At 47.0% G+C, this 12,500-nt stretch overlaps 2 protein-coding genes across 21 annotated transcripts in view; one reads left to right on the top strand and one right to left on the bottom strand.

Annotated features, from left to right (window-relative positions):
• The window catches only part of LOC138864528 (uncharacterized), a 143,864-nt gene extending 142,395 nt beyond the window's left edge, over nt 1–1,469 (top strand). For both annotated transcript variants that reach the window (XM_070131787.1, XM_070131786.1), the window contains exon 9: nt 1–1,469. This exon is cut by the window's left edge and continues 140 nt beyond it. The gene's annotated coding sequence lies outside the window, so the exon portion shown is untranslated.
• Nucleotides 1,470–2,103: 634 nt separating this feature from the next.
• dpy (fibrillin-like protein dumpy) overlaps nt 2,104–12,500 on the bottom strand; it is a 255,844-nt gene continuing 245,447 nt past the window's right edge. For 18 of the 19 annotated variants that reach the window (XM_070131759.1, XM_070131777.1, XM_070131779.1 and 15 more), the window contains 10 exons: nt 12,388–12,500; nt 11,873–12,061; nt 9,861–11,762; nt 9,421–9,618; nt 7,146–7,391; nt 6,772–6,978; nt 6,258–6,487; nt 5,815–6,085; nt 5,203–5,628; nt 2,104–4,610 (listed from right to left, as the gene is read on the bottom strand). The exon at nt 12,388–12,500 is cut by the window's right edge and continues 457 nt beyond it. In XM_070131759.1, the coding sequence (XP_069987860.1) occupies nt 4,372–4,610; nt 5,203–5,628; nt 5,815–6,085; nt 6,258–6,487; nt 6,772–6,978; nt 7,146–7,391; nt 9,421–9,618; nt 9,861–11,762; nt 11,873–12,061; nt 12,388–12,500 (4,021 nt within the window). In that variant the 3' untranslated portion in view covers nt 2,104–4,371. The remainder of the gene's footprint in view (nt 4,611–5,202; nt 5,629–5,814; nt 6,086–6,257; nt 6,488–6,771; nt 6,979–7,145; nt 7,392–9,420; nt 9,619–9,860; nt 11,763–11,872; nt 12,062–12,387) is intronic. The other variant, XM_070131778.1, reaches the window with a different exon arrangement.

Below are 12,500 nucleotides of genomic sequence, written 5' to 3'. Positions count from 1 at the left end.
CCTTCCCCCTCCCCCAGGTGAAGGAGCTCCCCCTACACCCTGTCACTGTTTCGGGTCTAACCCATTCTTCTCTTCCTTTCGTTTTTCTCTTTCTTTCTCCCTCCTCCCTCCTCTCTCTCTCTCTCTCTCTCTCTCTCTCACCCATCCCCTCTACACTTCTTTTCTCCTCGCTCCCACTCTATCTTCCTCTCCTCCCTACCTTTTCTTCCTCCTCCATCTCGCTCCCTCACAGCATCTCTGAGATCCAGAAATTGGCTCTCTTTCTCTCCCACACCCCCCCCCCCCTTTGACTGTGCTCTACCGTGGGTATGTTGAGTGACAAAGTGCATTTAATTCAGAACTCGGTTGTTGGTTAAGCCTAATGGACGTTCTTAAGACATATTATAAACCCCTTTACATAATTTCTCCTACATATGTATATTTATACAACTGTGTATATTTCTTCTTCTTCTCTACTTATGACCTTTTTTGTTTTCGTTGAAAGAATGATCTCAACTTATTTAACTTGTCAGATATAGTTTTGATCTGTGATATTTTGATATTTAGTCGACCGACTTGTTTTATCTATCTATCTCTCTATCCATCCTTTATCTATCCTACCCTTCAAATTGTGTGATAAATGAATCAAAAGTCTTTATTTCAAAATCAGATTTATCGTAATCAAGATAAGCACTTACAGCTGCCTTATTTTCTTGTTTGTTTCCCTATAAAATACCAAAAAAATAGCAGTACACTGTAATGCCTTTGAGAAACCATTTCCTTAATTTAGTAAATATGAAAAATGAAGCATTAATTCATGGATATCCAATCTCTTGAAACTGAATTCTTTGGATAAGGCTAAGAAAGTGAGTCTCGTAATGTGTTCGAAATAGCTCAGAAGCTCCGGTAAGATAAAGGACTCAGTGAAATGTGGAGGGAAAGTCCGTAGAGTGAAAAAAAAACTTACAAAACTGTTTAGAAGAAAAGTACGCTTTCACGATATCATCTAGTGAAACGTTCGTGGGGGATTGGATATCAAATTCTTTTCTATGGCCCACAAAGTCCTCGGAAATTCTGACTTAATAGATTTGTTTACACTTTTCCACGCCGATCCAAGGAAGGGTCGGCACACGATACATATCGCTGGTGAGAGACAACAATACGACCTCAAAAATATAAAGATAAACAAACCACCACATCATATCTTCCCAATTTTTATCTCTTATTAATCATGTCTTTTCATTTTTTTCCTAATCCGACATTGTTTCATATTTATTTTTCATAATCCCCTATTTTGGTGTCTAAAGAATTTCATTATAACAACGTGCAGTGAATAGGGAAGTAGATTTTATAATGCCTCTACTAACCTTTAAAAAAAACTAATTTTAAGGTGATCTGATCTGTGTGAGTGAGATTATCACGTAGTCAGAAGGAGTGAATGAATAAGGTTAATACAATTATGTAAGAAAAAAAATAAATGGAAATTGTTGTATCATCATGTGTAATTTTTTATCCTTTTCCATTCTAGTGTGCGTCTTTTTATCATTAAATCATTGCATACTATTCTAAACTTCATTTGATGCAATTTTTAAGAAAAAGAAATTTAATCTTTACAATGCAAATAATGGAAATGAAATTTATGATATTGTATATAATAAAAACCTGCCTTTGTATGAATCGTTGCGAAAAATGAACATTTAGACTGTAATAAAATAATAACGAGAAAAAATCGGCAATATTATCACACAAAGGAGCGGAAGATGAGTAAGTAATGAAGAGAAATGACAAATCAAAATAAATAAGCAAATATATTACTATTAAATGAATTGTAATACACTCTTTGACTGTAATAGAATCTGTATATTCAGTATTTCATGTAAGATTTCCTAGCTCATGAAAGGCAAACCAAACACACGAAGAATCCTTTTTCAAGAGAAACATACATAAATATCGACTATGTAGACATACAGACTTACAGACACGCAGCAAACATGAGTACACACATAAAAACATGCAGACAGATATACACACAGACATACAGTACACACGTTTCGCCAAGTGTACATATACATATATACATACATACATAAAATGAAAATAAAAGTTAAAATGAAACAGATTGAGTATTATTCCATATCCTTTATTCAGTAACAGAATCTTTGTTACATGGGTGAGACAAATTAACAGTTGTTTCAAGCATAAGAACGTTATATTAAAATAATATTACCAGGTGGAGTAAAAAAAAAATTAAAGGCAAGCCATTTCTACAACGCAAAAAAAAAGACCAGCTCATGTCTATCCAGGAGAGTGAAAAAGCACCGTCACCAAGTTTGTTTTAGTTTCGGGTAAAAAAAAGAGAGACGGGAAAGAAAACGTTGGCTTTGGTCTGCAGTGGGCAAAGGAGTTACGGAGGAGTGAGACCCATCACCCTATCATTCTTTTTTATTTGGGAAAACTCGGGGAGGAAAAATTAGAATGGCGAAACTAATAGTAAAAAAAAATTCCCAATGAGTCAAACAAAGGCATATTGGCCTTAAAGCATCGCACCCAGGCGTAGAATCACAGTAATGTAGTCATAACAAGTGTGGAAATATGCCTTTGTTGAAGTCAGTCTGCTTGCATGTGCAAGAACCACAAGGAAATAAACACCGCTACAGTTTGGCTTGCCTTCATTATTTGGTTAGAGCGATTAATGTAATTTCATTTTTTTTTAATTGATGAAATCAGCGTTGTTGTTAGACTACGTAAATTGATTACACAACTGCTTCTAAAGACTATACATGTCGAAATATCACATATATTTTTCGGAAGACATTTTTCTTTATAACTCATATACAAAATAACTATTGAAGCATTCAGAGAGGAAATCGCGACTGTCGTTTTGGATCTCTGTCAGTTCCGTCGCGAGATATACCTTTATTTTTTTCATCTATTAAAACCTGGCAAAAATACAGAGAGGACTGTAAAAAAAAAGGTTCCAAGCGATGACGTCACCCTCTCTAGACCACGCCCCTCGACGGACGGACCAATCAGAGAGCGGGACCCAGACAGCGTCACGACAAAGCCACGTGGCACCTGGCGAGACGTCTCTCCAAAAAAACTCTTTGAATTTTCCTTGACTGGAGATTACTATCATCTACGTGCACATATAACTTAACACATTTCATAACCATTTATAAAATTGCGGCCCTGCCAAGTAGATAGGGGGAGTTCAACCTTTGTGCGTCTGCTAAAAATCTCTTATATATAAACAACCTCCGTCTACCTACTGTTAGCAGCACTGACTGCTTAAAGAACCTCACCCTGACTCCCCGTAGCCGCCATGGCAGGCCAGTTTTTATACACTTGTAATGCGATGAGCGATTCCGGTCCTTATGCATCCGGCCAATAAGAACCATTTCCATCCATTGGCGGAAAGTCATGTCTTACTGACCGCCTGCATAAGGCTGGGAATTGCTTACCATTTTACATTTGACACTTGAAGAGATTTGGACATAACAGCGACTTGTCCATGAGCACCTACGATTATTTGACATCATCATACATATGATTAATTAAAAAAGAAAGAGCTAATTGAAGCTAAGGTAAAAAACAAAAACAAAAAAATGGAATTCTTTGGAATTAGGAGTTGAAGAGCCGATATCATTATCTTGCCCCTGAACTCTTGGTAAGACTGTGTCGGGTTTGAGTTTCATCGTTTTTGAAGTTTAGTTAAGTCTCTCGTTTTACAGAAAGTAATAATACGCCGGGAATTCAGGCCACTGCTATGCCATCTGCTGAAATGATGCCCAAAATAAATCGCCGCGTCAGCAAATGTAGCAGAGCGGGGCATATTTTCAGATAGAGCGATGTGAAATGACTTTGTACAAAAAAATATATAATAACGAATACTTCACACATTTCTAAAAAAAAGGAAAAAAATCTCATGATATTGAAGTCTCTCTAGTATTCCTTTTCTTCTTCCTCTTTTCACTTCCGTTCGCGTCTCGAGGTCGTCTCCGCCTCGAGGCCGACTCCTGTGGTTTCTGCGGAACTTAGGACAAGGTGTTGGACGTGGAGGAGCACGGCGCTCGGGCGGAGGTCCCTCTCGACGCGAAAGCCTCTCGCTCCAATATAGATACAAATATATATATAAAGTCACATATTTTCACCTAAACGTCACACATTCACAATTTCATAAGAAAAGTCACAGTTATAATATTCTATTTCTATTCGTTTGCTTCGAAATTCTCGTCGTTCGTTGAACATTTTTTTTTCCGGCAGGAAATGTATTGCTAGAACTCTCGCTTGGGTTCACTGGCGCATCACATGCGATTCATTAGTCCACGAAGGAGACGAGGTTCGCTTTTCTGTTAGGAATCACAGTATGGGTCTGGACGGCGCCAGGCGAGCTCACGAGAAGTAGTCCGGCGAGGGCTCGGCCAGGGGCTCCGGCGTGGTGAACAGCGGGTTCGGGAACTCCGGCGGGTGCGGCAGCGGGCCCGCGTGCTTGGGCTTGCGTCGGTACGCCATGAGCCAGCACGACACCGCCACGGCCACCGCCACCAGCGCCAGCAGCGCCGTGATGATGAGGGCGATGATGAAGCCCCACTTGCTCACGCAAACCTCCTCCACGCCCACGCCCTCGGGGTCTGCGGAAGGAGGGGGATTAAGATTAAGACTTAGTTTTAATTCCATTTGTTACTATGGATATTCTTTGCTGCACCGCACAACACACAGGGGGAAGATGGTCAGGAACATGGGTTACATATGTCAACAAAAGGATCACAAAGATCGGTGATAAACCTGAGAGAGAAAAGAGAAAGAGATGGAGGGAGAGGGAGGAAGCGAGGGAGAGAGAGGGAGGGAGAGAGAGGGAGGGAGAGAGAGGGAGGGAGTGAAGGAAGGAGGAAGGGAGGGAAGGAGGAAAGGAGTTAGGGAGGGAGGGAGGGAGAGAGAGAGAGAGGGCGAGAGAGAGGGAGGGAGGGAGAGAGAGAGAGAGGGAGGGAGAGAGAGAGAGAGAGAGAGGGAGAGAGAGAGAGAGGGAGAGAGAGAGGGAGGGAGAGAGAGAGAGGAGAGAGAGAGAGAGAGAGAGAGAGAGAGAGAGAGAGAGAGAGAGAGAGAGAGAGAGAGAGAGAGAGAGAGAGAGAGAGAGAGAGAGAGAGAGAGAGAGCGAGCGAAGGAAAGGGAAAAGAGAAAGAAAGAGAGAGAAACCGAAGCGCGCAGGCTGCCTGCACTACTCACTCTCGGGCGCGGTGAGCCTGTCTGCGCGGCTCTCGATGGTGATGATGGCGGGCGACGTGACGGTGATCTCCCTGAGCTGGCCCTCGTATGTGGCCTCGTTGGCGTAGAGCACCTCGGCGTCCTCCTCGAGCGCCTGGCGACGGCGACGCTTGCCGAAGGCGTCGTAGCCGTTGCAGTTGACGGGGTGGCAGCGGCCGAAGCACACGCGCACGTTGCACTGGAAGCGGATGGAGTTGGACGACGGGAACTTGAAGGCGTTGAAGAGCGCCACAAGCGTCTTCTCGTCGCCGTCCTCCTGTTCCCACTCGCCGAAGATGGCCGGGTCCGTCGCGCAGCCGTTCTCGTCCGTCACGATGTACTCGTTGTCGCCGCCGTCGCTGTTCGCCGTCAGCGCCACGCAGCTCCGGGCGAAGCCGCCGTAGATGTCTGCAGGGAAGCGAAGAAGGAGAAAAGGCATTAGCTGTTGCTGCTCGGTATGAAGCATTACCTGTTCTGGATCTGCAGAAAAAACGAGATCCAGGTGCGAACCAAACCGTCCGACTGAAATAACACCAAACAACCCACGCTTGAAACGTCCCCCTCAAACAACTAAACCAAAGCCTGGCCACTCACTCGATGGCTCGACCTGCACGCGCAGCATCAGCAGGTCTCCGATCTCGGCGCCGCGAATGTCGTCGCCGTTCTGGTCGGTGATCTTCATGATGCAGGTCGGCGGAGGACCCGTGTTGGCGATGGTGCCGGCGGTGGTCAGCATGGACACGTTGAAGCCGATGGTGATGGTCTTCTCGCCGGTGTTGTACGTGCACTTGACGTGGTACGCCTGCGCCTTGTACGTCACCAGCTTAGGATGTTTCTGGAGCACCAGGATGAACCGGGCCAATCCCTGTTGAGGAAACGAACGGGGGAGGATTTAGGTCAGTTCGTGAGGTTCCTTGGTATAAGAAAAAGAATATGTGAACACTTTATTCGGATATTTCAAATAATCCACCACAGAACAGTAACATAAATAAACGAATAACCAGTGACCATCAACACCACTTAAATCGCCGACTTACGTTCTCGTGGATGAGTCCGCACGTGTTGAACTTGACCTTGAAGTCGATCGTGCCGACGTCGACGTCCGGCCGGACGACGCGGCGACACTCCTCGTTCTTGGAGTAGCCCTTGACGTACATGACGCCGTTGAAGCCCGGGTCGCCCACGTTGATGTCCACCTGCACGCCGTCGGCCAGGCAGTTGACCAGCATGTCGGGGCGCGGGAAGTCCGTGCGGGCGAAGGTCGGCTCTGCGCGGGCAGCGGGCGGGTTTAGGTGCGTTACATGAGGATATGCAGCATATGCATACAGGCACATACATACATATGTACATACATACTCACACACACACACGCGCGCGCAGACATGGTTACTGATTTGAACCTGATATCATACTGCTGATAATGATTTCCACCCATTTAATGCTCACAGACACACCGGAGACACACACATACGGACGTATGAACGGCCTAATACCCACGCCCCCCCCCCACCCCAAAAGAGAAAAACAAGAGCAGATCCAAGGGCGCCTTACTGCAGCCGTCGTCCTTCTGGTAGGGGTCGCCGGAGTAGTCCGAGATGCAGGTGCAGACGGCCTTGTGGTTCACGACGATGCAGGTGGCGTACTTGGCGCACGGGTCGTAGGCGCACGGCGATATGCACACGGACTGCTCGCAGGCCCTGTCCGTCGGGCAGTCCGAGTCGCTGGTGCAGCCGCGGGGGATGGGCGGCTCCGTTCGCACTGCGGGGAGGAGGGGCAGGTCAGCGTCGGGAATTGCACGCGGATATTTAGCTTAGCTGAGTGAAGCATGTGCGTATGAATAATAATAATAATAATGATAAAAATGTAAAAGCCTGGTAAATAAAAATATCGAGTCACAACAGATGAATGAAGCGGCCTCCACGCACCAACGCAGTCGCCGTCCTCGTCCTTCTCGGCGGGCAGCGGGCAGTCGCAGGTGCCGGCGCGGGTGAGCACGTAGCCCTTGTCGGGGTCGCAGACGCACATGCCGTCCTCGGAGAGCACGAAGCCCATCTCGACGGGGCAGCGGGCGCAGTTGCCGTTCTCGTCCACGTAGAAGCCTCGCTCCGCCGGGCAGATGCAGAGGTCATTCTCGTCCAGGATGAAGCCCTTTTCGAACGGACACACGGTCGCTGCGGCGAGAGAGGGCTTCAGTATGGCGGGCCGGCGAAGCGCGCTTCTTCTCGCTTATATTTTCCTCTTTTTTCAATGATTATCTTTTTGTCTATCTAAATATTTCATGACTTTCTGTATGCCAATTGTGTGTACATATATATTCCATGATGATATTTTAAACAATGATGAACTCAAATTATTAAACCGTGCGTAACGAACAGTGGAACAATATAAAACCGTGAGACAAACAGAAAAGAACAGCTGCATAAATCACACAAAACATATATGTCAAAATTACTAAAATTCTTATGATAAAGTCCCCCTTATGTCATAAAACTAAAATACAAATATGCTATAAAAATCTAAAATAATATACAATAAAATGAACCACCACCACCTCCCACATGCAAGCATTCATTCGTTAACAAAAATATAAATGTTAATGAACCTGGAATAAAAAACAAGTCATTTGTTAGTAATACAACAAATAATACACAAAAAAAGCCAAAATAAGCAAGACAAATATTAAAAAAGCGACGCATTACAAAAATAAGCATATGAGGCAGGCGTCATATGTGTTCGTTCAGTGTCTCTTGGCTTCGTTCAAGTCAATCTAAAATCTTGCAAAATTATAGAGAAAAATCCGTATTATTCATGTCTTTCAGAGTCAACAAAACTTTACAATAATGAACTTCTTGAGAACAGTCACAGAAAAAAATACGTAAAAAAATACACACGTAGAAATAAGTCAGTAAAAAATATTATAAAGTCATGAACAGTTAATCTGACATCAGACATGCATGATAAAAGTCAGCTGATTAGATGAATGATTATGCATCAACACGTCAAATGATGAAATGATGAGCACAGGCATCAAATAGCATAATAAAGGCAGTTTGAGATTATTATCATTTTCTTAAAGTAGTGTTTCACTGTTGCATTTAAATATCAACAAGACTGCAATTCGTTTATGAGTGAATACTTCATACAAAGGAGACCAAGACATTTACGAAGATCTTACACATATCTTTTCTCATCTAATATGCATTTTTTTTCAGCTTATATGATTTTCTTTTCTCAAACTGCCTTTTGCAACAAAAGAGCGTGCTGATTGCTGAAAGAAAACGGTGGATATACACAAATTGTCAACAATATGCAATTGCACAAAAAAAAATTAAAAATGCAACAATATCAGACATTTGGGCAAAGCAAACAATTCAGGCAAATGTGTTTAAATATCAGTAAAAAGCAACAAGGGAATGCAATGCAATTTGGTATTAATAATGAAAATGCAAGTGACACATGATGCAAAAAGCAATACTTATAGAGCCATGCTTGGGAAGCGAACCAACACGAGTGAGATGTATGCACAGGCACGCACACATATACACTGCATGTGTGTGTGTGACTATGAACACACATATGTATACATATGTATATGCATAAATAAATAAATAAATAAATAAATAAATAAATATATATATATATATATATATATATACATATACATATACATATACATATACATATACATATATATATATATATATATATATATATATATATATATATATATATATATATATATATATATAGCCTATAAAGTTCACTTCACTTTGTATCAAACGAAATGTAATGACCAATTCTTTTTTATACTTTTATTACTATTTTCATTATTTGTTTCCTGCGAACAACTCACTCGTGTATCATATTCGTTCCCAAATTAGTACTGTGTGTCCTTGGTTATTTGAATCCTCCTGCCTTATAATCTTGGTGGACTTATCTTCTCCCTGATCCACAGTAATTAATAAAATGATTAATAGTAAGATGGTTAATACTTCCCCACTTGACCCTTCTAACGATAAAGGTTAATAAATCGTTATTTTTAAATCTCCCTTTGCTGTTAGTATCCGACCTTAGATTCCCTCCCTCCTAGATTCCCTTCATCCTCCCTTCCCTCCATCTCAACTCCCTCCTGGATTATTCCCTCCCTCCTCCCTCCAAGATCCCCCCCCCCCTCAGAACCCACACACAAAGGCGGCCTACTTGGAATGCACTTATCGAGCGCGTCGCCCTGGTAGCCCGGCAGGCACTCGCACGCCACGGTTCGGACGGGCACGGTGTCGACCACTCGGCACTCGGCGTTCTCCCCGCAGGGCTCCAGGCCGCAGGGGTCGATGCACTCGCCGTTGATGCAGGCCGTTTTGCTGGGGCAGTCGCCGTCGCTGCGGCAGCCCACGACGACTGCGCGGGAGGAAAGGAAAGGGGTGAGTGCGGAAGGTCGCTGTCGGAGGCCGCCTGTTGGCTGGGTCTAAGGGCGTCGTTTCGAGGCATCGGGCTGCGAGGCTTCAAGTGGTCACCTTTATCTTCTACACTTCATTAAATCGTTTAAAATTGTGTTGATAATAATCAATACGTATTGTAGCAAAGAAAGAAGAGATGGAATTAAATGCTTACACCGCATGAATACCTTAGAAGTTACTTACTCTTTTCACAGCCGTTGTCTCTGGTGCCGTTGAACCCTGGCGGGCACGGACAGTCGGGCCGGTGGTCGGCCACGCGACAGGTGGCTGGCTCCTCGCACGGGTCGAGGCTGCAGGGGCTCACGCAGCGCTGGTTGATGCAGCTGCGGTCTCCGGGGCAGGCGTCGTTCGATGCGCAGCCGATGGCTATGCACTGAGTGCGCGGGTTGCCCCGGGAGCCCGGGGGGCAGTAGCACACGGCCTCGTGGCTCACGCCCTGGCACACGGCCTCCTCGCCGCACGGCTCGTTGTTGGGGCCGCACACGGGGGCGCACTGCCCGTTGCGACAGGCGTGCGTCGTGGGGCAGTCGTCGTTGCTGTAGCAGCTGATTTCGTCGCAGCGAATCTCTGGGTCTCCCTCGTAGCCGCGCTTGCACGAGCACACAGGGTGGTGCTCGACGATGTCACAGACGGCGTTGGGGCCGCACATGCAAGGGTCTTTGCAGAAGCCGTTGAAGCACGCCTTGTCGGAGGGGCACTCCGGGTCGGACGTGCAGCCGGGCTTGATGGGCGGCAACAGGTCGCAGCTGCCACCCTGTTCGATGACCATGCCGTCGGGACACACGCAAAGCATGGTCCTGACCGGCAGTGTGTCGACCACCTTGCAGATGGCGGTGTCGTCGCACGGGTCCAGCACCGCACATGGGTTGACGCAGCGCTCGTCGATGCAGGCGAGCTGGCTCTCGCAGTCGCCGTCGACGCGGCACTCGGGTTCCACGATGGGGATGCACTGCACCTTGGGGTTTCCTGTGGTGCCGGGCGGGCAGCGGCAGCGGGCCTCGTGCTCGTGGTTGACGCATTCGGCGGTGGGAGAGCAGGGGTCTTCGTATGCACAGGGGCTGATGCACTGGTTGTTGATGCAGCCGCGGTCGCTCGGGCACTCGGAGTGAGCCCTGCAGCCGATGACCAGACACTCGGTGTAGCCATCGCCCTGAAGGCCTGACGGGCAGCGACACTGTGCTCTGTGCTGCGCAGCGTAGCACTCGGCATTTCTGGAGCAGGGGTCATCGACCAAGCATGGGTTGGCGCACACGCCGTCATAGCAGGCTTGGTCATCCTCACAGTCAGCGTCTTGCTGGCAGCCGACTGGGAAGCAGCCAATGTCGGGATTGCCCTGGAAACCGACCTGACAGGTGCACACGGGCCGGTGGTTGATGATCTCGCAGATTGCGTTGCGGCCGCAGTCGCACGGGCTGCGGCACATGCGGTTGATGCAGGCCTCCTGGACGGGACACTCTGAGTCAGCGCGGCAGCCTGGGATGACCTCCTTCTCGACGAGTTTGCATGTGCCTTCCTCGGTCATGACGAAGCCTTCGGGACAAATGCAGATCATGGTGCGGACGGGCACGGAATCCACGACCTCGCACAGAGCGGTGTCGTCGCATGGGTTGAGGACATGGCATGGGTTGACGCAGTGCTCGTCAATGCAGGCGCGCTGGCTCGGGCAGTCAGCATCCACTCGACACTCAGGCTTGGGCTCATCCACCTGGATGGACTTGTCCTCGCACATGAAGCGTGGGTCGCCGTAGGGCTTGTCCTTCGGGCAGCGGCAGCCTGCGGTGTGCTGGAAGACATAGCACTCTGCATTGGGGGCGCATTCGTTGCTATAGAGGCATGGGTTCACGCACTGTCGGTTGATGCACGCCTTGTCAGTGGGGCATTCGGAGTTGCTGCGGCAGCCCAGCACCTCACAGCGGATGTATGGGTCGCCCTCGAGGCCAGTAGGACAGCGACACTTGGCAGTGTGCTGCTCAGGGTAGCACTCGGCGGTGATGTCGCATGGGTCTCTCACCAGACATGGGTTAACGCACACCCCGTTGGAACACATCTTGTCCAGCGGACACTCCTCATTCACACTGCATCCCACTGCAATTATATGTGATTTTATGAATATCACAATTATTCAACTGAAAAAAAATGCTTGATCTGAGTATGGCAAGACATGCAACTTTCAGTGGTAATTTCAGGAAACCTACCCTTGAAGCAACCGGTGTTGGGGTTGCCCTGGAATCCGGGCAGACAGGTGCAGATGGGGCGGTGGTTCTTGACATGGCACTCAGCGTTGGGACCGCAGTCGCAGGGCGTCACGCACCGGGTGTTGAGGCAGGCGCTGTCGCTCGGGCACTCGTTGTCGGCGCGGCAGCCCACGCCAATTGGGAGGTCCACTGTGGGCGGGGAGGCGAGAGATCAGCAAGGGCAAAGCGAGACTCGAAAATCTCGAGATGTTATCGAAGTTAGGAACTCTGTTACTGGCCAGATGTTAAAATGTATATCTTGTTTGTTATTAGGACTACTAGTAAGCCACAACGACTGGTTAATGCCGCTAGGACAAATTTGCTCGTAAAAACGTCAGATACGTCAGCTCAACACTGAATTAATAAATCACGCTGATATGAAAAAAAAACCTGTGGGAATCATAAAGTGAAAGGATAAGAGCATGCATGAAAATATGATAAATATCATAGATAAGAAATGGGTTAATTATGCTTACAGTCAACACACTGGCCCTGATCTGACACAACCATGTGTTCGGGGCAAGTGCAGGTCATGGTTCTGAGGGGCCTTGTGTCGACCAGGGTGCACACCGTCAGGTCCTTGCACGGC

Source organism: Penaeus vannamei, chromosome 17, assembly GCF_042767895.1.
Source record: "Penaeus vannamei isolate JL-2024 chromosome 17, ASM4276789v1, whole genome shotgun sequence".
NCBI classification, from domain to species: domain Eukaryota; kingdom Metazoa; phylum Arthropoda; class Malacostraca; order Decapoda; family Penaeidae; genus Penaeus; species Penaeus vannamei.
The sequence above is the reverse complement of the archived record's forward strand: the minus strand, read 5'-3'. Positions and strand labels throughout refer to the sequence as shown.